The sequence below is a fragment of the Aspergillus caelatus genome (genome assembly GCF_009193585.1).
Source record: "Aspergillus caelatus strain CBS 763.97 unplaced genomic scaffold BDV27scaffold_32, whole genome shotgun sequence".
Taxonomy (NCBI): domain Eukaryota; kingdom Fungi; phylum Ascomycota; class Eurotiomycetes; order Eurotiales; family Aspergillaceae; genus Aspergillus; species Aspergillus caelatus.
This window is the reverse complement of record NW_022475295.1, coordinates 126,960-149,569: the sequence shown is the minus strand read 5'-3', so window position 1 is coordinate 149,569 and position 22,610 is coordinate 126,960. Positions and strand designations below refer to the sequence as shown.

General features: G+C 48.4%; 8 protein-coding genes across 8 annotated transcripts; 4 read left to right on the top strand and 4 right to left on the bottom strand.

The window, feature by feature from the left end:
* Window positions 1–969: 969 nt before the first annotated feature.
* Window positions 970–6,107, top strand: BDV27DRAFT_142607 (plasma-membrane choline transporter-domain-containing protein; the record flags this gene model as incomplete). Its single annotated transcript, XM_032069971.1, has 3 exons — window positions 970–3,317; window positions 4,377–4,674; window positions 4,758–6,107. 3 exons carry the CDS (start codon window positions 970–972, stop codon window positions 6,105–6,107), a joined length of 3,996 nt encoding a protein of 1,331 aa, XP_031930796.1.
* A 3,204-nt stretch (window positions 6,108–9,311) lies between these two features.
* On the bottom strand, window positions 9,312–11,369 carry BDV27DRAFT_169304 (uncharacterized protein; the record flags this gene model as incomplete). The annotated part of the gene is made up of 3 exons (XM_032074998.1): window positions 9,312–9,326; window positions 9,452–10,580; window positions 10,639–11,369. The coding sequence occupies 3 exons, from the start codon at window positions 11,367–11,369 to the stop codon at window positions 9,312–9,314; spliced, it is 1,875 nt and encodes a 624-aa protein (XP_031930795.1).
* Window positions 11,370–12,382: 1,013 nt separating this feature from the next.
* Window positions 12,383–13,345, bottom strand: BDV27DRAFT_123533 (uncharacterized protein). The gene is made up of 2 exons (XM_032065896.1): window positions 12,984–13,345; window positions 12,383–12,903 (listed from the first exon to the last, which is right to left on the bottom strand). The coding sequence occupies exons 1-2, from the start codon at window positions 13,294–13,296 to the stop codon at window positions 12,539–12,541; spliced, it is 678 nt and encodes a 225-aa protein (XP_031930794.1). The 5' UTR covers window positions 13,297–13,345; the 3' UTR covers window positions 12,383–12,538.
* Window positions 13,346–13,830: 485 nt separating this feature from the next.
* BDV27DRAFT_66868 (bifunctional AAA family ATPase chaperone/translocase BCS1) lies at window positions 13,831–15,666 on the bottom strand. The gene is made up of 2 exons (XM_032077257.1): window positions 15,499–15,666; window positions 13,831–15,426 (listed from the first exon to the last, which is right to left on the bottom strand). The coding sequence occupies exons 1-2, from the start codon at window positions 15,649–15,651 to the stop codon at window positions 14,062–14,064; spliced, it is 1,518 nt and encodes a 505-aa protein (XP_031930793.1). The 5' UTR covers window positions 15,652–15,666; the 3' UTR covers window positions 13,831–14,061.
* A 255-nt stretch (window positions 15,667–15,921) lies between these two features.
* Window positions 15,922–17,714, top strand: BDV27DRAFT_123529 (putative Zn-dependent hydrolase/oxidoreductase family protein). Its single transcript, XM_032065895.1, has 5 exons — window positions 15,922–15,960; window positions 16,034–16,330; window positions 16,388–16,423; window positions 16,490–17,128; window positions 17,194–17,714. The coding sequence occupies exons 2-5, from the start codon at window positions 16,134–16,136 to the stop codon at window positions 17,570–17,572; spliced, it is 1,251 nt and encodes a 416-aa protein (XP_031930792.1). The 5' UTR covers window positions 15,922–15,960; window positions 16,034–16,133; the 3' UTR covers window positions 17,573–17,714.
* A 175-nt stretch (window positions 17,715–17,889) lies between these two features.
* On the top strand, window positions 17,890–19,290 carry BDV27DRAFT_123528 (uncharacterized protein). The gene is made up of 2 exons (XM_032065894.1): window positions 17,890–18,017; window positions 18,127–19,290. The coding sequence occupies exon 2, from the start codon at window positions 18,297–18,299 to the stop codon at window positions 19,116–19,118; it is 822 nt and encodes a 273-aa protein (XP_031930791.1). The 5' UTR covers window positions 17,890–18,017; window positions 18,127–18,296; the 3' UTR covers window positions 19,119–19,290.
* Window positions 19,291–19,451: 161 nt separating this feature from the next.
* BDV27DRAFT_66853 (chaperonin-containing T-complex subunit CCT3) lies at window positions 19,452–21,570 on the top strand. The gene is made up of 6 exons (XM_032077256.1): window positions 19,452–19,616; window positions 19,673–19,739; window positions 19,795–20,003; window positions 20,061–20,651; window positions 20,707–21,344; window positions 21,398–21,570. Exons 1-6 carry the CDS (start codon window positions 19,592–19,594, stop codon window positions 21,485–21,487), a joined length of 1,620 nt encoding a protein of 539 aa, XP_031930790.1. The 5' UTR covers window positions 19,452–19,591; the 3' UTR covers window positions 21,488–21,570.
* BDV27DRAFT_123526 (PRKRIP1 family protein) lies at window positions 21,568–22,604 on the bottom strand. Its single transcript, XM_032065893.1, has one exon. The coding sequence runs from the start codon at window positions 22,241–22,243 to the stop codon at window positions 21,653–21,655; it is 591 nt and encodes a 196-aa protein (XP_031930789.1). The 5' UTR covers window positions 22,244–22,604; the 3' UTR covers window positions 21,568–21,652.
* Between the last annotated feature and the right edge of the window lie 6 nt (window positions 22,605–22,610).

Genomic DNA, 22,610 nt, shown 5'->3' with positions numbered 1-22,610 from the left:
AGAGTAATGATCTATCATATATGAACTGACTGTGAGAGTGTCTATGATGACTGGTGATATGAAGGACTCTGACCTTGCAGTGAGAGACTTGGGCGTCAAGGTGGTCAGGTGCTGCAACAGGTATTTCAACGGTGTACTATGTAACCCATTGTTGACAACGGAGAAAAAAAACTATACAATTCCATTATCGCATTTTTCCACCCGTTGATATCCAACTTCCCTGTTGAAATCCCGCGCTTCAAGAGGATATACAAGGAAATGAACAATAAAAACAAGGCCGTTGATATCATGCGATCGTCACTTTGAAACCACACAGCGAATCATAGCCGACGAAAATATTAAAGGGCTTTATATTGGGAAATAAACCCATTAGAAAAATACCACCAGGGTCTGTTTTGGCGAAACACCATCCATACCGCGCTAAGCCTCAAACAAGCTGTTAGCTTCATTTTGTACCAAAATTCCCCTTTTTTCCCATTCCCACTTGGGCACTCCGCTTTCGCGCCCTCTCAGGTTTTTCAATCGCTCGTTTCCTTTCGCTCTCTTTGCCTGCAGTTTCTTATCTGTTCTAAACCGTCTCTCATGAGGGATGGAGTCTCCAAGTAAACCTCTGGTAGGATAGAGAGACTTTTGATGAATTGAAACACCGGTGTGGTTAGTTGGGGCAACTTCTCCGATTTTATTTTCCTTCCCTCCACTCGTTCCTTTTTTCCGCATTTATAGGATTGATTGTCGGGTAGCTTGACTGCTTTTGAGATCCCATCATTCATTTTGAACTACGACCACCCGAGCTCCATTTTTACAGCTCGCTCAGCCTTTCATTTCCCCTTTCAATTGTTCGCCTCTTGTTCTCAACCACTTTTACATATCTGAATCGGTCCATCAAGCGGTGAATTCGCTTCCAATTACGTTCCATTTGACCTCGTTATCGACAAATGTCCAGCGGGAACTGGGTTATCAATCGTGGCCATGGTCACAGAAAATGGAGACTTTCGGTATCCGCCGTCGCCAGGCGAACATAATATCTCCAATCGTCGCAAAGTGCCCAATCCTCCTCGTCTCAATCCTCTAAGAATCAACCCCCCTTCTCCTCCATCTTCTCGTACCGCCACCGCCCCACGTGCGCCTCCGCTCCCACGCTCTCCGAGAAGACCCCCTGTCATTCCGGATGATCCTTTCTTACGCTCACCCTCTCCCCAACCCGGAATGGGGGGTGATTATATCTCGCACAGGCCGACATATCGCATGCCCGCCACTGCCAATCCAACGTTTGAACGCTTTCCCAGAGCTCCCTCGAGAGAAAGTGACTTGGAGCGTCCGACATATCGTCGCAAGACCCCTCCCCCTCAACCAAGATTAAGAACCTCCAAATCTACATCGAAGCTTCACAGACCTCCCAAGACCCTCCATTCCCTGGATCGTCAGTCCAACGACACGCCACAACAGGGACTGGGCTTACCGCGCTTTTATCATAATGGATCGACAGAGGCCAATGGGGAAGATGCTCTTCGCTCCAGTGTGAACTCCGCCATGACGTCGCGCTCTAGTGTCGGACAGGCTAGTGGAACGGAGCGAAGTAGTGTCCTGACGAAGAGCAGCTCTATCACCGATCTTTCTCCTGATACACCAGACGGATCGTATGAGAAGGACGGGGGAATGAGCGTGGAAGATGCGATCTCTATGTATCTCGACGGGTTTAGTGACGTCACAGAAGAGCCGGGATCTCCTGACTGGCGTGGAGAGAGCAAAGCAAGACCGCTCAGTCCCTGTCCGCCAACAGAGCTGACTCTAGACGATGGGCATACTTCCGATGAACATTCGCCCGAACTAGATCCGACCGAGGATTTGCCACCGGTACCACCGCTCCCAGTTTTAAACCCGCCCGACCAGAATACGCTGGATGAGCAGTTCTTGGGCCACGCGCAATTGAACGAAAGGCAATTTAGCGAGCCCCTGGACCAGAACACGCCGGATCGGCCATCTGATACCAGTCCACTAGAGACGAAGATATTCATTCCCGGCACCGTGCCGCCTCCGTTTTTGAAGCCTACCGAGAGCAGGGACCAGTATGGATTTCGGAAGACCAGTCACCACGTCACATTACAACAGTACGAGGCCTGGAATCGCCCGTATGCAGCTTTTGCTAGGAGTCGGAGGAATAAATGGTCAGAATTGCTGAAGGAGCATGGGTTGCCCACCACCGAACCGAGGATTTTCCCGCCCAAATCAAACAAGATCAAGCGTCTTGTCCGCAAAGGCATTCCTCCCGAGTACAGAGGGGCAGCTTGGTTCTTTTATGCTGGTGGTTATGAGCACTTGAATCGTAATCCTGGTCTATATGATCAGCTTGTGAACCAGGCTATGGAAAGCCCAAGCAACGATGACAAGGAGCATATCGAGCGAGACTTGCACCGGACGTTCCCCGATAATATCCATTTCAAGCCTGAATCTACTGACGGGATCGGGAACTCAGGTGCTAGCTCTGGTAGCAGCAACCTGAAGCATGGCTCGGTCACTGTCGAGACGCAAATGATCCAATCGCTCCGGCGGGTGCTCTATGCATTTGCGTTGCACAATCCCCAAGTCGGTTACACGCAATCACTCAACTTTATTACAGGCCTGCTCCTTCTATTCCTTCCGGAAGAGAAGGCCTTTTGGATGCTGCATATCATTACTTCCGTTTACCTCCCCGGTACCCACGAGATAAGCCTCGAAGGTGCTAATATCGATCTATGGATCCTTATGGTTCTCTTGAAAGATTCAACCCCGCTGATCTACAACAAAATCACGGGTTCCGCTCCCGGCAAATCCAAGACGCCTCCGTTGACAGTCGACTCTCGGTTACCGGATATTACACTAGGCTTGACGAATTGGCTCATGTCATTGTACATTGGGACTGTGCCCTTGGAGACGACTTTACGCATCTGGGATGTCTTTTTCTACGAAGGATCGAAGACATTCTTCCGAGCTTCGCTAGCTATTTTCAAGGCTTGTGAGAGGGACATCCTCGCCGTATCCGACCCCATGGAGGTTTTCCAAGTTGTCCAAACGGTTCCCAAGAGGTTGTTGGATGCCAATACTCTACTGGATGAGTGTTTTGTGCGGCGCCATCGTGTTGGACAGGGCCGCATTGAGGAGCTAAGAGCATCTCGACGGACAGCGGTTCGGCAAGAGAAGCTGCGACGTTCGAAAGCTTTGAGCAAGGGATACCTTCAAGCCGCCACGGATGAATGGCCGACTACGCGATCGCGGACACCCGTTCCTGGGGTTGAGCGCAGCATTGCCGATGGATGGCGTCATATGAAAGATGCGTTCCGGTGAATGTCTGCGACGGTGGCTTGCAAAATTGCTGTTGCTTGTAACGAAATCGTTTTTATTGATACCCGAGAAAAACATGCCTTGTTCCAATACTATTTGGTACTCTACGCCCTCATTAATTGTGTTCTTTTGTCCTACCACCCTCGCGCACCGTTGTCTACGGACTCTTAAAAGTGCTTGCGAATTTCACCGACTCATTTCATATTCTGTAATGTTTACAACTGTAATTTCACTCATTGATTGACGCATTTTCACAGCCAGCTGCTGGGCGTTCGTTGTTGGATTTGGGATTGCGGAGTTTTATCTGTGGTCAACTATCTGATTCTTGGGTCTGACATTGCCTGTGCATTGGAAAAGCTTGCGCTGGTAAATTGGAATGGATCTCTGGATCATGAAATGGGCAGACAATGTTCGTGATGATCTTTCTATGTATGTATTGTACATATGTTGCATGAGCGCCTTTTTTTTCCCTTTTTTTTTTTTTTTTTTTTCTTCCAACATCTTCTGTGGCACTGCTTTCAATAAGAATTCTGATACCACTATTATTTACAATTCATGTACATAGGTTAGAGCAATTATCGATCAATTGAAAAGAATTCACCAAAAATGATAAAAGAGAACAAGAAAAAAATCAAATCAAATCAAACAAAACAGAAATAAATTTGTGGAAGAGATTTTGGGAAATATAGTTGGAGTGGTGGTACGCTATGGCAGACTATCAGACGCTAAAGAGTAGGGCTGAGGAAGGGTCCAAGATTAAATCTCTTGGGCTTTCTTGGAACTGCCTCAATGCAACCTCGTCATTGGCTCGGATCAGTTGGCGAAAGTATCATCATGACGCGAAGGAAACCCTTGAAAGGATTTGGTTGGATCATCGATTTCTTGGAGATGGAGCCATGAATTTGGGTGACCGCATGCGGAAGGGATGCGAGATTGTTGCAGGAAATCTTCTTTTCGCTGCCCCCTTGCCGTGCCTTGTGTGCCTGTTTCCTCTTTCTTTTACATCTTTCCCCCCCTCTTTCTTTGTGTCTCCCACGACTTGTGTCCGTTCCCGGCAGCTGGTCATCTTTTTTCAATGCAGCCATGAGCGGTCAAGCAGCGAGTTACTATAACCAAAACGAGAGCTTTGGTGGAGGTCCACCTCCACCTCCACCTCCACCTCAGCAGCAGCAACCATTCTACGATAATAATGCCAATAATGGCAACTATCAATACGCCGACCCCAACTATCAAAGAGGTCCGGAGCCCAAGCAGCCTCACGAACCCCCGCCGACTTATAACCAGGCCGTCTATGGTTTCGATGATGCTTTCAAGATTGAGAAACCCAAGTTTAACGATATCTGGGCTGGTCTTTTGGTACGTCTTCATCTTTATTTTCTTGGATTTGCGTAAATTGTTGTCGCGACCTATCATTCAAGTTAAACTGACCGATGGTGTAGCTCATCGCGGTGTTCCTGGGGTATGTTGCAGTATCTGGAGTAGCGATTCACCGATATGCGAAATACAAAGGTTTCAATGGCGGCGGCATCTATGATTCATCCAACACCTTCTCGCTTGACACCAATACTCTAGTGCTATTTATATTTGTACTATGCGTGGCACTCGCCTTCTCATGGGCCTACTTCCTCGGAGCTCGCTATTTCCCTAAACTCTTCATCTGGGTTACAGGGATCTTGAACATTGTGTTCGCTCTAGCCACCGCGATTTACTATCTGGCGAAGAAGCAATATGGTGGAGGTATTGTGTTCCTCATCTTTGGTGTCTTTGCCATCGTTTGTTTCATCAGTTGGATCCCGCGCATTCCATTTACGGCATTCATGTTGGAAACATCCATCGATATTTCTAGAAAGCACGGACACATGTTCCTCGTCAGTGCGATCGGAGGTATCGTCGCCGTGGCTTTTGGAGCTTGGTTCTCCGTAACCCTGGTCTCGATCTATGTCGCCTATGAACCCAATAGTGGGGGGGTTAATCCGGCATGTCGTGACGGTGGGGGCTGTAGTACAGGCAGAGTAATAGGCCTGGTCGTCTACGTGACATTCGCCATGTATTGGTTCAGCGAATGGCTGAAGAACACCGTCCACACGACTATCGCTGGAGTCTACGGAACCTGGTACTTCTGGAGCAACTCGCCAAACGGCATGCCGAAGGGGGCCACTCGTGGCGCTTTCAAGCGCGCCACAACCTACTCGTTCGGCAGCATCAGTTTCGGCAGCTTGATCATTGCCCTCATCAACATGCTCCGGCAGGCGTGCTCCGTCGCACAGCGCCAAGAGGCGGCAGAAGGGAACTTACTGGGCAGCATCGCATTCTGGATTCTTGGGTGCTTCATTTCCATGCTAGATTGGCTAGTCACCTTTTTCAACCGTTACGCCTTCTGCCACATTGCCCTGTATGGCAAGCCATACATCGAGTCTGCGAAAGATACATGGACCATGATGAAGGACCGGGGCGTTGACGCGCTTGTGAACGACTGTCTCATGGGGCCGGTCTTAACCATGGGTTCGGTCTTTGTGTCGTATGTCTGTGCCTTACTGTCGTATCTGTACCTTCAGTATACCCACCCCGCCTACAACAGCGGCGGGGAATTCACCCCCGTGATCATGGCCTTCTCTTTCGTGATCGGCCTACAGGTCTGCCAAATTTTCATGACGCCAGTGGGCAGTGGAATCGAGACTATCTTCGCAGCCATGGCCTGGGATCCGCAGGTGATGATCCAAAGCCACCCGGATCTCTGGTATCGTCTGGTCAACCTTTACCCCAAGGTTCAACAGGCGGTTCACGTATAATCCAGCTCACTTTGAGAATACGTCAGGCCTACTCTACTATTCTGTTCTCAATCCTGGACACTCGAACCAAAGGATGTTCAAAGACGAGACGAAATTAACGGCATGAGGAACGACTGCGAACGTTATCTAACCCTAATAGATATCCAACCAAGACCTATATAAAACACTAATTTAACCTACATGAAATCAATATCATAATAACAATCATTTCTTCATGGAACCCCCAATCCATACCCATCACAATTCAAATTCTAGAGGACCAACCAAGCCCCGAGCAAGCCAGAAACCCCCATCATAGCAAGAACGGGCACCATCTTCTCCGGCGCTGCTCCCTGGAACGTCTGGAATTGCTCCGGCTGCCCACTGGGTGTACCGCTGGGCGCACCGCTCCTCAGAGGATCAACTCCACTCGGCACAGCCGCTTGGGTACCAAACAACACCCGGGACGAAGTCTTACTGGATGCAGGACCGAACGCCCTTCCACTAGACAAAGTGGTAGGAGTAGCCTTCGCGTTCGCACTGGATGCGGGACCGAACGCTCTCACTGTAGACGAGGTTACAGGCGTAGCGTACGCATTGGCACTAGAAGCAGGACCGAACACCCGAACACTAGATCCGGAAGGGGTAGCCCTTGTGGCCTCACTAGATGCAGGGCCGAAAGCTGTTTCACTGGACGCAGCGACAGGTGTAGCCTCCACGTTAGCACTGGATGCTGGGCCAAAAACCCGCACGCTAGACACAGCCGAAGGAGTAGCTCTCACAGCCTCACTAGAAGCAGGTCCGAAGACTCCCTCACTAGAGGCAGCGACAGGCGTAGCCTCCACATTGGCACTAGATGCTGGGCCGAACACGCGAACGCTAGACACGACTGCAGGCGTAGCCTTCGCAGCCTCGCTGGAAGCAGGTCCAAAGACCCCTTGACTGGACTCAACCGCAGGTGTACCCTCCACGTTAGCACTAGACGCTGGCCCGAACACGCGGACACTAGTAACAGTAGAAGGAGTAGCCTTCGCAGCCTCGCTAGACGCAGGACCAAAGCCAGCCTTACTAGACGCAGCGACAGGCGTTGCGTGTGCGTTGACATTCTCGCTAGAAGCAGGACCAAAGACACCCTCACTAGACGCAGCGACAGGCGTAACTCCAGCATTGGCACTAGACGCCGGCCCAAACACTCGGACACTGGACTCAGCCGAAGGAGAAGCCCTCACAATCTCACTAGACGCAGGACCAAAGGCAGCTTTACTAGACCAAGCCACAGGCGTTGCGTGTGCATTGACACCCTCACTAGACGCAGCGACAGGCGTAACTCCGGCATTGGCACTAGAAGCATCATCAAACACTCCCCGATCAGATCCAGCCAAAGGCGTAGCCTTGACAACCTCACTGGACATAACCACAGGCGTCCACACCACCCAAGTACTAGACACAACATGCTCATTCACCCCAAACGCTGACGAACTACCACCCCCACCATTGTAAACCTGGCTGCTAAGTGGGACATGTCCTGCCGGGGCAGACGCCGACGCCGACGCAGAGTCCGTCTTGCAGTTGCAGGTGGTGCTTGTTTCCGTGACAAACTCGGTAATCACTTTGGGTGCGTCTGTGGGAGTCGGAGTTGGTGTGCGCTGGTTATCGTCGCTGTTGGCGTCATCCACGCGCATCATGGGGTGGCTGGCTCGCATGGGTCCATTGACAATTCTTTGGGTTGGGAGGGCCATTATGTTCTTTTAGACACATTTTTGTCAATTTCTTTGCTCTTTAGATAGGACGGGATGGTATGGGGTAGATTAAGTATATATGTATGTAAGTGCATGATTGGGATAGTAATAGTATCAACCAACCTTATACTGCGGACTACTAGGACCCCGACCCTGACCCTGAGGAACAGCCGTCACAAGTTCGACCGCAAGAGCGGCCATGAATAGGTGTGGAGCTCGCATCTTTCGTTGCAACAGATATCAGAATTCGACAATCTTAAAAAGATACCCTAAAAAGATATTATAAAGAAACAAGAAACAAAGTATAGATATACTCCCTTAATCCAGGGCATATGATCTATATCAATACAGACACCAAAGAAAAGAAAAAAAAAGAAGAAGAAGAAGAAACCAAGACCAGAAATTCTGCAGTAGAAATCACCTAATATATACCCTATCTCCTCCCAACTACCCACAGACACACACACAGACATAGATACATAGATACTCCATTCAAAAAAAACCAACTATACCTCCATATCGTAGCACCTAGCAACACGCTCCCCTCTCCTGAGTAACGAACCAAACTTCACCTCTCAATGGATCGGTAGGTATCCCTTGTCAAGGGCAAAAGGATCCGATGATGTGCGGTTCGGTATGTGTGACCTTACAGATCCCGCGTTTTGAGATGGAAGTAGTAGTACTCCGTTAGTACAGGATACTTTTTTTTTTTTTTCCTAGTAGTGAAATTTAGGAAATGGTTTAATGGTTCTCCCGGTTACTGTGTGACTGTTGTTACAGTATGAAACGCGTGGGTGGTGATGGTGGTGGACATGCCGATGATGTTTGTTGGAATGTTGAGAGTTTATTTTTATTCGGGGAATTGGATTGGATTATAGTAAGGGAAGGTTAGGTTTTTTTTGGGGGGTTTTGCTGGAGGGCTCTTTTTTTTTTTTTTTATTTTTTCTCTCTAGGGGAGATGTTTTTGGTATGGTGGATTTGTTTGCTGTGCTAGGGTGTTTTTGAGATGTGTTAGTGCTTGTTAGAATGTTTGACTCATGTTTTATTTAATACTATGTATAGATTAGCTAGCCATAAGATTCTTCTTGAGTTGGTTTTTTCCGGTGTTGACCTGTTGTTGTTCGTGATATTGATATAGTTAATGTGAGGGGGGTGCTATATCTAGCAGTTTGTTCGCATTCTTCCGGAAGTTTAACGATTCAGAAATCCCGATATTTAACATGGAAGCTGTAAGAGAATTCTAAGAACGAGAGTTGATCTCTTCGTACGATTGGACCGGACAGCGATGGAATGTGACGCAATCTCGCCGAAGTATGTACTATCCTGCTTTATCTTCAGACTAGGGAGCTTTTTCCGAATGGCCGGAGGATAATCATGATTCATTTGGATGAAGTGAAGGTATGTTGTAAAGCATTACAAAAAAAGAAAAAGAAAAAAAAAGAAAGAAGTATATAAGTGTAAACAATATAAGCAATACGCCAGGCAATCAATCGTAAGCATTCTCGTCGTCCCGTCCCATTTAAATGCCATCAGACATTTACGGATAGTCTAGATCGTTAATCATTAAGCTTTCGGGCTGGTGGCACATCGAGTGATATTGACCAGCAACCAGGCGATTATCTTTACCATCATGGTAAGTACGCGCACAAGAATATCCAGCCCCCAGAAGAGGATTCGTAAGCATCCCCGCGTCAAGCCCGGGAGCTTCTGTCCCTCCCGCGAGGAGCCGTAGCCATAGCGTCCATACTTTTCGAGGTCGAATTCTTCGACCATGATTTTCTTGGTCTTAGGCTTTGCGGGTCTTTGTGGGCGCCAGAAATGAAACCATTTTCTCTGGGTGGAGTCGGCGGATTGCGATCTTGCGCGTTTGATTTTCGACATAAGTTGGATGCCTTCTTGGGCATCTTCGTGCTCGTCTAGGCTTTTTATGTTGCTATCTGCAGATGTTTGCTTGGATAATGCTTCCTTGGTCGGGTCGTAGAGCTCCATGTCTGTTAGGACGGTGTTTGTAGACTCGTCCGAGACTGCAACGGCCAGCATTGCAGTGACAAGGGAGTCTATTGCATACAATGAAGGGACCGTGGCGATAATGGCAGCCGCGGAAATGGAGAGGGTTAGCGTACCCAAATCTAGAGATGCTAGGGGCTCATCACACTCGGTCAAAGGGAGGGTCGACGTCCGAGGCGTGGCGGCCATATTGGCGCCTTCAACCGCGTTGGCCGACATAGGAGTAGTCGCGAGAATAGTTGGAGGTTGTCTAGAACCTAATTCTTTCGACGGTGTCGAAACAGAGATGTGGAGAAGTCCAGAATACTTTGACCTCACTGGAGATAGTGGGACACCTGCCGCACCGACAAGGGCTGGAGGTGGGAGCTTGGTCAGCGATGGATGATGCAGCTCATACAGCTGCTTGGCATTATTCCATGAAAGTCTGCAAGACTCTTGTGCTGCAGCTCGCTTTAGAGCTTTGCCTTCTGCTTCTGCAGCTTCTGTGGGACCCAGATGGTGCTTTCTAGCTAACACTTCCGCTTCGTCAAGGGCCAGCATTGCAGCCAGACGGGAGAAGAGGATGGACACAAGTCCGTCATTTGGGGGTTCGCGGCGGCGATCTTCAAGTTTTAGCATCATGATAGGAATACTACTATTCGGTTTGGACGGATTGGTCCTGGTGACGGATAGTTCTTTGGTTGAATAAGTCTGCATCTTATAGAATGGCGCTTGGGGGTCGCCAAACGTGTATGTTTCAGCTTCCGTCCTGATTGAGTCATTAATTAGCACTAGTTTTCGGGAAAAGAAGATATGTATTTACTTACCGTGCCACACGCAAGTTGAAGTTTCCTGCTAGGTCTTGCGGACGCTGGCCATTGGCTGCTTCCCAGAGGCTCTTAAGTTCGGTAATCGACGAGTATTGTATCTCAACTTGGTCAAGAACACCTGCTGGAAAATTCATTACACTTGCGGGGACAGTCTTAGGCCCAAGGGCACGGTCAATCTCTGGCGGTGGTGTAAAGGAGAGTTCCTTGGGCCTATGTGTTCGCGTATTGGCTGAGAGTTGAGGGTAGTATTGTTGCTGGCTGAGAGGCACATTGGGATTATACTGAGGGAATATGGACCTCATAGGAATAACAGGTGAGCTGGAGGCCTCGGAAGCTCTCTGGGCCAATTGGGTAGCTATATGGTTGTTGCTGCTCCCCGTCGGAGATGCCTGGCTGACTTTATATGCCGGCGAACCCCATTGATTTGCTGTGTTATTCTTGGGGCTCTGACTGAAACGTGATTCAGGCGTCCTCAGTTCCTGTACAGTCTCTGGTATGGATACAGGCGCTGACCGAGGGGTTTTCACTTTCTTCGCGGCCTTAATGCCCTTGGCGTCATCGACGATCTGGAAAAGCAGCGCCTCTGTCCTGGTATCTTTCCCATTGAGATCATTCAGAGGAATGGAACCTATAGGTGGTGTGCGCGTAGCTCTTGAATTCTCTAGGCGAAAGGGGTTCTTGGGAGCCTTGGTGTTTGAAGGCGATGGAAACAGTTGAAATTGACTCATTGTGTAGATCCAAAGATGATCGTCAGAAGGGGGTAGATTTGACTGTTAAAAAAGTGGGGAAACATATATATAAACAATCGTCAATAGTATGCAATGCGCAATGGCGACGCTTCAATGTTCCCCAGGATGCACAAGATCGATTACAACACCGGTGATCTCGACACTTCGATTCCAATGGAATGCCAAAAGAGTCTTGAGAATGAAAGAGGGTCCAAACATTGAACCGTGAAGGTATAGAATTCCATCTTCCGTGGGATCCAGTGTGACATATACCCCTCCCCTCGTGGAGTAGAACCCTGGCTTTAGCATCACGCCGAAAGCTAGTTAAGCTCAGCGTCAAGGATCTGAACTATGAGAGGTTCCCACTAGTGTGAAAGATGGACATGGTTATGTATGACTGCCGAATTGCCATGGCCGGCGCTTAACCTTCAACCTCTCGGGTTCGCTGATAGGTTGAATCTTGAGCGCAAAGGCCAGTGTGACATCAAACGCGGCGCTTCGAGGATTAAACCCTGGGACGTGATTTGCGATGATCCTGTCGCTCAAGAACCACGAGCAGCTAGTGTTATGCTGTAGGTAGTGTGAAGAAGTCGGAACAGGGGGATACGGTGTGAGCCGCCAAAAGCTGATTGGCCCTTGTATTCAACACTCTCTATGACTGGTGGTATTTCCTGAAGTTAATCGCCTGAGAGAAACAAATAGGGGTTAATTGTTTCTAGTTAATTGTGATATGGTGGCTGTGTCGTATGGGGAATAGGAGGAAGAGTGGTTAAGGTTGTGAACAAGGATGTGATGAAGTGATCGAAGTAAACCTTGCACTATTCGCTTGTCCGTTTTAGGGCGATATATGCGCCCACGCTTTTCATCTACCATGAGAAATATCATATTGCTACTTTTGTTGAAATGAAAACATCCCTGCGTGCACGTGTTTACAATTTAATTCGTCAAGTCATGGTCATTTAGTGTTGTCATTCTGAAACGTTCATCATAACGGAGTAGAGTGTTTATTCAGCCAGAAAACACCTAAGATCAAAGACCTCAAAGATGTAAGGTCTACCACAAAAAGTATCTGAGCTCGAAAGGTCATCGTCAATATCATACAAACGCCCCAAACAATACCTCTAAAGATGAGAACAACAGGGGTACACAAGATAAAGTACAGGATAATGCTACTCACCGGTCAGGACAGACCGGATCCCGTCTGCAAACAACAACTTGGCATAAACAAAGTGAAACTTCTCAAGATACCCCGCCGCCGACGGGCTGTTCTTGGTCGGATTACATATGAACTGCTGCAACCTGATCTCGGTCTGGGGCGACCGAGTGACCTGGACTCGGTGACATCCTGCGAATCCAGACCGATCCGAGCCATATCCGTAGTCAACGTAGCTAGGCTCCAGCTCTGAAGTCTTTGAGATATGCTTGTCTATCAACTTGAAGGAGCCAAATAAGCGGCTGCCAAGTGGTAAGAGCTTGGTGCTTGGGATCTCAGTGTGGTTCCAGATGGACATTGCTGCCGGGTCATCTTTAAAATCTAATACATATTTGAGTGACCAAAGTCATATTGAGATCCGAATTATGATACAAGAGAGTTGTAGAGGAGCGCGCGCTTACTTGAAAACTGGGCTGGGAATAATTCCCATCCCCCAGCTTTGAGGATCAGCCTTTCGCAAGCAAAGACATATCCGCCAAAGAATCCGGTAGTAAACAATGACAACACTTCCTCGTCGCTTAATCTTGCGATATCTGATTCTAAAAGCTTTTGTGTCACACAGTCCGTGTTGCCTACAACATTGTGGTGTGGATTGACGAAGTTGAACGACGATGAGCGTAGAAATCCAGCGCTAACTGGATAGGTTCTGTGAGATTGGCGGAGAGATCCAAAGAATGGGCCCCGAGACAGAGTGCGACACCAACTGATCGACATGACTAGCTTAGTACTGCACAGACTAGATTTGTCGATATTTCCACAGGAGAAAATATAGGGGAAAGTCAAGAGGTCTCGTAAGTTCGGGCCGAAAGGGTTGCGATGACTCAAATGTATAGCGCGAGCGCTAAATGCTTACACTGTGTGACTTGGACTTGCAACCTGAACTGAAAACGGGCCTTCTTTTGTATTGATTTCAAGCAATTAGTGTCGCTGCTAGTATATAGTATAAAACTAAAAATTTCCAACGAGTGGTCAGACTTTGGGTATAAAATATCAAGAGTCCCATTTCCATAAAGCTCATTGAATAAAGCCCATGCTATATATTTCTAGATTGAACTTTCACCGAGTCAATTGAGCTTGAGAATCTACCTATGTCTTGTAAGAGGCATAGTAGTACTGAAAGGTCGACTTATCGCCGTGGAGGAAGGATATAGTAGGCGGGAATGTAGGCAGCTTGACCAGTGGTGGGTGGCTTTGCGAGGAAGATATTCACCTTGGGATTTGCAATCACTCAGCGATTCCCTCTTGAGAGAGGTTATAAAAGCTTCTTAGAGAAGGTAGGATGGCGGGTTGGGCCCAGCGAAATGTCAATCATGACTCAAGAATGCATGGTACTAAGGGCAATGCGCAACTTTCAAGTAATAGCACCGTAGCTTTAGACCAACTAAAGGGGGGTATATGTAAATGACTGTTTATGTCGCATAGAAGTACACTGCATGTTCGAGGTCCGTATGCAAAAGATGTCTAAAAGATAATATACAGTTAGTTGCCATTTGGACGATCATGCTCCATGGCTTCTTCATGGACCGAATATGTGAGCGCCTCAGCCATTGCAATGGCGCCATCCATATTTCCTTTGTTGTACAAGAATAAGCCCTGCAGGGCGGCCGCACTTGTAGCCTTCGGTTGACCGGGGTCCCGGCCGTTTTCGTCTTCTATTAACCCAAGCTCGTGTAGTCGGTCGAGGAAGATCTTTCGATACTTCCCATCTGTATCCAACTCACTATAAAATCGATCCCAGAGACATGCAACCTGGTAGCGAGTGACCTCGCCCAAACGAACTGTCATGTCCACCCGGCCAGGCCGAACCAGAGCTGGGTCTAGCCGCTCCACATGGTTCGTCGTGAGGAATATCACACGTTCTTCAGCACTTGCAACCCCATCCAAGGCATTCAGCAAACCGGAGAACGTAACGTTAGCACCACGATACCCATCGGCGTCAGACTGAACCCGCCGATTGGAGAAGGCAGCATCTACATCTTCCAGCAAAACAAGTGTGCGGTTAGGAACAATGGTGAGGAGATGGTTCAACCGATCATCCGTCAATCCCCGTTCACTAAGGTTGAGAATGGCAATATCGTAGTCTAGTTCGCCAGCCAAAGCCTGGATAAAGGAGCTTTTTCCTGTGCCTGGCGGCCCGTAGAGTAGATAGCCCCGTCGGTACGGTATTCCACGATCATGGTACCATTTTCCGCTAGAAAGAAAGTCTTTAACATCGTCCACAATCCGTTCCTTGACACCCTCGTCAAGAATGACTGATTCCAAAGGACGCTTCCGTCGCGGTTGTCCAAACAGCTTCCATTCAGAACCCCAGCTGTTGTAGATTGATGTCTTGCCTTCATGTGATTTAGCCGCATATGCGTGAGCCTCTCTGAAGAGATCTTCAAAAACATGGCGATGCGAATAGAGAGTGGTCAGGGTAATCGTCTCCCACGGGCGACCAGTCTGAAGGTCCAGTGACTTCGACTCGCGCATCCGGTTCACAAAGATAAACGCATTCTTGTAACGCAAGACATGTCTCCCTGGACCGGGAACTAACGAAAAATGTGTATGTATCGCACCGTTTGAATGTTCGACTTTTTGCGTTTGGATGGAGAGGTGGCGCATCCCGGGGGTCATTTTCTGGAGTAAGGATTCCATGAAGCCAGACCTGCTGGCTACTGACTGAGCTGAATTGAGCTGCGAACGTTGATATAGCGTCATCCAATGAAGAAACCAGGGATATGAATCATCCTTTACGCTGATTTCCACATCCACGAGCATGCGCCTTCGCAAGAGTGCTGCGCCATGTCGAATTCCTTTTTGAGCGAAACTTAATCCAGCACCCAAACCGGCGAGACCGAAGCCCTAATCGTTCCAAAATCCATTAGACCAACCGTTCCTTGAATACGTATCACAATGTGGTCCAAACCGCCTTACCGCTGTGAAGAAAGGATTGCTAGATAGCTGGGCGAAAAGCCCACCATCTCCGGTGGGCTGCGCAGCCGCCTGGATAGCATCTTTCCTCTGCTGCAGGACTAAATCGCCAGGCGAAGGCAGCCCCTGTGTACTTGGTGGTCCATTCGGGTCCATGCCAACCGAGGGAAAATTAATTACTAGAACTGGCAGTCAATCGAACACTTTCTTCGGGCAGTCAAGTGATTGTTCCGAATGGTATCGGAGACCCGGAACCACAACGGGCCGATTATTCAACCCCCATTAGGCAAAGTCTCGGCTTCAGAGCATACTGTAAAACGGAGATATCGGACTTAATGGAAACATCGCTGTTAGTGTTGAGGCTTAGAGGTTTGATTATGTTCATAGGGACCAGTAAAACCTGACGTAGTGGACTACATTAAACTAGGGAGGCACACTTAGCTGTCAATCATTAGGTAGCTACAGGTACGTAGTCCCATGTCATGTTAGCGCATAATATTTTGGCTTGCAGATGCAACTGATTACTGACGGCGTTCAGAATACTACACTTCGTCGCATATCGCCACCGGTTCGCTAGCAGAGCTAAATTAAATACATTTATATTTGAGAAGCGACTCCCGAAGCCCTGATAAACCGGCATGCGACACTTCTTTCGGCGAATCTTTGGATTCCGTCAACATTCTTCTCATAACTCACCCCAGAGACGCACCATGAGCTCCTCTACCGTGGCAGTTCTTTACGCTCTCACCCTTTCGGTGCCTTCAACTTCAACAGGCCCTGAGGATGCCAAAGAGAAGAAACACCATGTCTCAGGGGGTTTCACGAATCCATGGGAGTAAGCACTGCAGGACGATGCTCGTTATAAACTTCCGCATGCTAATCGACCATATAGTTCCTACAAGACCCCCGCTGTTCAGCGCTTTTTTCTGTGAGTACTACCTAAAACTGGTACTGGGGATCTATATCTAACCCAATGTGTGCTTATTTTCTTAAGGCGACAAATAAATGGGAAAGCAAACCGTCCTGATACCACGCCTCCAACCGTGCCTGTGCAAAAACCAGAGTTCTTGCCTAGTAGAGAAACTCCTAAGTTGCGTGCGACATGGCTGGGTCATGCCTGTTATTATGTCGAATACCCCAGCGGTCTTCGAGTACTGTTTGACCCCGTGTTCGAGGACCGTTGCTCACCAATTTCTTGGCTGGGCCCCAAGCGTTACACTGAAATGCCGTGTCAAATCAAGGATATACCCATTATCGACGCTGTGGTGATCTCTCATAATCACTATGACCATCTATCTTACCCAACTGTCAAAGAGATCTCTGTGCGACACCCTAATTGCCATTTCTTTGTCCCGCTGGGCAATGAGGAGTGGTTCAAAAGCTCTGGAATCGACAATGTGACTGAATTAGACTGGTGGGAGGAACGTGACATCGTTCTCTCACCGTCTCAACCGACTGGCACCCAAGTCAAGGAATCAGCTGGGAATGGCAATTCTAGCCCAGGAGATATAAAAGGGCGAGTTGGCTGTCTACCCTGTCAACATACTAGCAACAGAGGCGTATTCGACCGAGCAAAGACATTGTGGGCTTCCTGGTATATTGAATCTGGCGGACGCAAGGTCTATTTTGCTGGGTATGTATACAGACGGTTACTTGCGAGTACTTAGATTTTACTGCTAACCTATGACTCGATTGCAGAGATACCGGCTACAGAAGTGTGCCAGAGCTTCCTGACGGTGCTGATGACCACGCACCGGAATACGATTTTCCAGTATGCCCTGCTTTCAAGCAGACGGGCGAGTTTCGTGGACCGTTCGACCTGGGATTGATACCGATTGGAGCCTACGGTCCTCGCTTCGTTTGGAGCCCTGTACATGCTGATCCTCATGATGCAGTCCAGATATTCCAGGATACAAAGTGCAAAAAGGCCATGGGTATGCACTGGGGTACTTGGGTATTAACGGAGGAAGATGTCCTTGAGCCACCTAGAAAGTTGAGAGAGGCATTGAGAAGACATGAAATTCCTGAGGCTGGGGTTTTCGATATTTGTGACATTGGAGAAAGTCGAGAGTTTTGATCTGAGGGTCTACTGAAACACTGGTGAATCTGGGTCTGAAACGGTATGGAAAACTGCGGGAAATATAAGTAATCTATATATAGCACTGTCCCATGTACAAGATATTTGACTAGAACTTCAATGATGGAGATTTCTTTTCTAAATATTTCATTGAACTGGTCGGCGCATACTGATAGACTGTAAGCGCTGGCCTAAAAGTTCTAATTATGGAGTAGAGTGAGTGAATTGGCGCGGCGCTACTGATAGAACCTGGTACACATCTTAAATATGAGGGACTAAGTTGCAAAGTGAGCAGGTTTCTTGCATGGACAACACAATTTGACTTGTTTTTCTTACTATGGACGCACTTCTCCTATGACCCCTGCTGATGAGCGCGTGATGTTGCATGATTGACAGCCTGCATAATACAAGGAAATTACCCGGTATATTGACAGGGCTGGACTTAGTAAGTGATGCAAGCAATTAACATAACAATATTAGAGAGAGAGAAAAAAAAAAAGAAAGAAAAAAGAAAACATGGATACAGGAAGCCTAACGTTGCACATCTGTATCAGGTCATTAGCCTTGAGCAAACGCGTTGCGCTGCGCAACCCACAACAAACACAGGCCAAACTCAGGCCACAGCTCGAGAACTATAATCACATTCAATAACGCATGCACTTGAAACCTGGCGTCTCTAGGGCAGTAAATCTGTTATTGAGATAATACAATTATACACATCGGGATGTCAAGCTATTTCGACCCAACAGCACTCATTCCGGATCCCTCTTCATTTCAACATGAGAGAAGCTCATGGGAAATAAACCGATATAGGGGCCCAGAGGATGGTTACTTTACGGAGAGCGAAGAAGAGGTCCTTTACAGTTTGGACGAAGTAGCTATGGCCGCGCTACCGCTCCGTTTGCAAGAAAACATGCGCGAGATACATCTTGAACGCGTGCAAAGATTAAAAAGAGAGAAAAGCAACACTCCATTCTACAGCTCATCTTACCATACAACATCGCCGGTGATTTGGTACAAAGATTCGATAGCCACGATGGAAGCAAACCAGGACAGGGAGAAGAGTGGTCGCGGAGGCTTGCCAAGTTCAAGCTCGGGGCAAGCTGATTGGTATCTGTGGCAGAGCATGCGTGAGATGGATGATATAAGGCATATGGAGCGTGGCACTATGGCGATGGCAGGTCCTTATTCACACAGCTCGAGTGCGCGCTTCAATCTGGGCAACAATCTCTTCTCGAAGCATTCAACATCAACGGAAGAGGATATCGAAGCCGGATATGCTGGCAACCGACAGTCTCGCAGCAAATACATATCACAACCAACAGGCACAAAAGCCCGCGCATGTGTAGTTCACGCAATCGAACACATCGAAGCGCCTCATGAAGGCCCAAATGCGCATGAGCGGTTTCGCCAGAGAGGCTCGTCAATGATCTCCGCTATGCGTGGTCGCGTACGAAAGAGTATCCACAGAATGAGCAAGGTGTTCAAGAAACAGTCTAGTTTCCAAAATCATAATCGAGCATGCAAAACCTTTGTTTCGAGTTGATATATGGCAGAGCCATACTCAACAAGACTGTTACGGAGATAACGATGATCACCAGAGTTATGACAGGAAATTGTTACGGGATGGCTGGCAACATCCCCAGAGAGCAATGATGTGGATGTCACGTAAACAAGCAAGCAAGTGCAGATATTTCAGGTCGTCTAGGCTGTTGTACGAGTAGGTAGTACATACATACAATAAAAGTGTTTGGATTTGATAGGAGTGGATTTAATCAGGAGAAAGGTAGACTAATCCTGAAGGGGATTAGTGGGGGTGAGCTTCCAATCCGCAATCCCACTTCGAGGTTCGCTGGAAATTTGATGGTGAAGGCGGGCACAGCACTCCAGATCCCCCTAGCGAACACGCCCCTCATTTATCTTATTCTTCAGTTGATTTTGAAGAACTCTTCCAGTAATTTTTAAGAATACCCACCCTCACTTTTTCCTTCCCCGCAGCACGTTAAAACCACCGCCAAAATGCAGGCACCGGTGGTGGTAATGAGTATGTTGTCAACGGGATTCACCTTGGCTTTGACTTCATATGGCTAACAATCATAGACACCAACTCTGGTGAGCGACAGGTCGGTCGCAAGGCTCAACTTTCGAATATCACTGCCGCAAAGACGTACGTGACAATACTCTTTCTAGCCACTTCCGCTCTAACTTAAAAATACTCGCAGTGTTGCGGACATCATTCGGTCATGTCTTGGACCTAAGGCCATGCTGAAGATGCTGCTCGATCCTATGGGCGGTATCGTCTTGACTAACGATGGACATGCTATTTTGAGAGAAATCGAAGTGTCGCACCCGGCAGCAAAGAGCATGATTGAGCTCAGTCGTACTCAGGATGAGGAGGTCGGAGATGGAACCACGACCGTTATCATCCTAGGTATCATCGCACACTCCCCCAATGTGCTATTATGTTGGAAATGCTAATGCTTGGCAGCCGGTGAGATGCTCGCTCAGGCCCTCCCTCAGCTCGAACGTAACATTCACCCCGTCGTCATTATCTCTGCCTTCAAGCGTGCCTTAGCGGATGCCCTTGCCATCGTGGAAGAGGTCTCAATTCCTGTTGATATCGACGATGATAAAGCGATGTACACTCTCATCCAATCGTCCATCGGGACGAAGTTTGTTTCCAGATGGTCCGAGCTGATGTGCAGCCTGGCCCTGAAGGCTGTGCGAACCGTTTCCTTCGATGCCGGCGGTGGAAAGCGGGAGGTTGACATTAAGCGATATGCTCGTATTGAGAAGATTCCTGGTGGTCAGATCGAAGACAGTGAGGTTATCGACGGTGTGATGGTGAACAAGGACATTACCCACCCTAAGATGCGGAGAAGAATTGAAAACCCTCGAGTCGTCTTGCTTGACTGCCCATTGGAATACAAGAAGGGTGAATCTCAGACCAACATCGAGATTACGAAGGAAGATGACTGGAACAGGATCCTGGAAATTGAGGAGGAACAAGTTAAGCGCATGTGCGATGCCATCTTGGCTGTCAAGCCTGACGTTGTCATCACGGAGAAGGGTGTTTCGGGTAAGAAACCTCTGCTCCAGAATGCGGCATGATTCATTACTGACCAACCGTCCAGACCTCGCACAGCACTTCTTGATGAAGGCCAACATCACAGCTCTCCGCCGCGTGAGGAAGACCGATAACAACCGTATTGCTCGTGCCACTGGTGCGACAATCGTGAACCGGGTTGATGACCTCCAGGAGTCGGACGTAGGAACGGCTTGTGGATTGTTCGAGATTGAGAAGATCGGCGATGAATATTTCACTTTCCTCAGGAAATGCCAGAACCCCAAGGCTTGCACCATCCTTCTACGTGGTCCGTCCAAGGACATTATCAACGAGGTTGAGCGCAACCTTCAGGATGCTATGGCCGTCGCCCGGAATGTCATCTTCCACCCACGACTGTCCCCTGGCGGTGGTGCTATCGAGATGGCAGTTTCTGTCAAGCTGGGCCAGTTGGCCAAGTCTATCGAGGGCGTTCAACAATGGCCTTACAAGGCTGTTGCTGATGCTATGGAGGTTATTCCCCGGACGTTGGCTCAAAACGCAGGAGCCAGCCCTATTCGTGTCTTGACTCGCATGAGGGCCAAGCATGCCGAAGGCCACACCACATGGGGTCTTGATGGTGACTCGGGTGCCCTGGTTGATATGAAGGAATATGGTGTTTGGGAACCTGAAGCAGTGAAACTCCAGAGCATCAAGACTGCTGTCGAGGTAAGTAGTATAAGTTCTCGTCGTGTTGCTGATACAGTTGCTAACTTGGTTAGTCCGCATGCCTACTTCTCCGTGTTGATGATATTTGCAGCGGCAAATCTGCACAGCAGGTGGGTGCCAACCTTGGTGGTGGCGATGAATAAAGCTAGTAACTGGTTTGAAAATGCGTACATAATGCTGCACGATTACCTCTTGATATTGTACGAATATCCTAGACTAAAAATTACACGGGTATCTATAAATCGTACACTTGAAAGTGACAGCGACCTGGTAATATCCTGACTACAGTTTCAATTGCAACCGTAATCTCAATCTTCGTGAATTATCACGCCTGGTGTTTCTGCATGTTCGACGGCATCTGCTGGCCAATTTTGATCTTCATCCTTATTCCCGTCGAGTGTCCTTTTCGTCGGCCCATCAACCGCCATGTTGTCGGGTCCCTTACCATTGCTACCGGTACCTTTCTTTTTATTCTTTGCCGCATTCCTCTTTTCCCTTCTTTTCCGGTTCTTTTCCGTTTTTTCTTCGTCCCTCCGCCTTGCCTCTTCTCGTTGTTTCTCCCAATCTTTATCTTCCTTCTCCTTACTGACCTCGCTTTCCATCATGCGTAGGCGTTCATATTCCCTCCTGCGACTGGCCTTATAAACGTGGAATTCTCCGGAACCGGCACCGGCAGAAGAACCTTGGACATTCGCCACGATTTCCGGTGGAGGAGGCAATGTCCCTGATGATCGTGGCTTGGAAGAATCGGGGAGCTTAATCTCCTTCGCGGGGTCGCGAAAGAGAGTCTGAATCTGGGAAGCTTGCTCCGACTGCGCTGTCACAGCACGACGTTTCACTGGCCGCTTGCTACGCGGATCCGCGCTCGTAGGGATCGATTCCGGGCCTGGTTCGGACATTTTTGAGGCTTTGCGTTTGCCTTACGCGGGTAACTATGAAGTAATCCTGCGGCGATCTACGCAAAGTGTGGACTGGCAGGCGCAAGATCTGACGAGATTCAGTCGTTGGATTTTGTTTGTTTGCGCAACTCGAAATAGTGAGGTAGTAAGTTGGGAAATTTTGATTTAATCGGCGCAAATTTTATGACGTTTGTTTTTGTTTAACACCCGGGCCAATCACGAGCAGACAGAGTTGTCTAGAAGCTCAGGCTGGAGAAAGGTTGATGCTCAGTTCCTCGGATAAACTTACTGAATTAAATCAATCTAGAGCGGTGAAGGCGTAGGGTGCTTATCTTTTACTGTATCATTTTGCGACATGTCTTCAGCT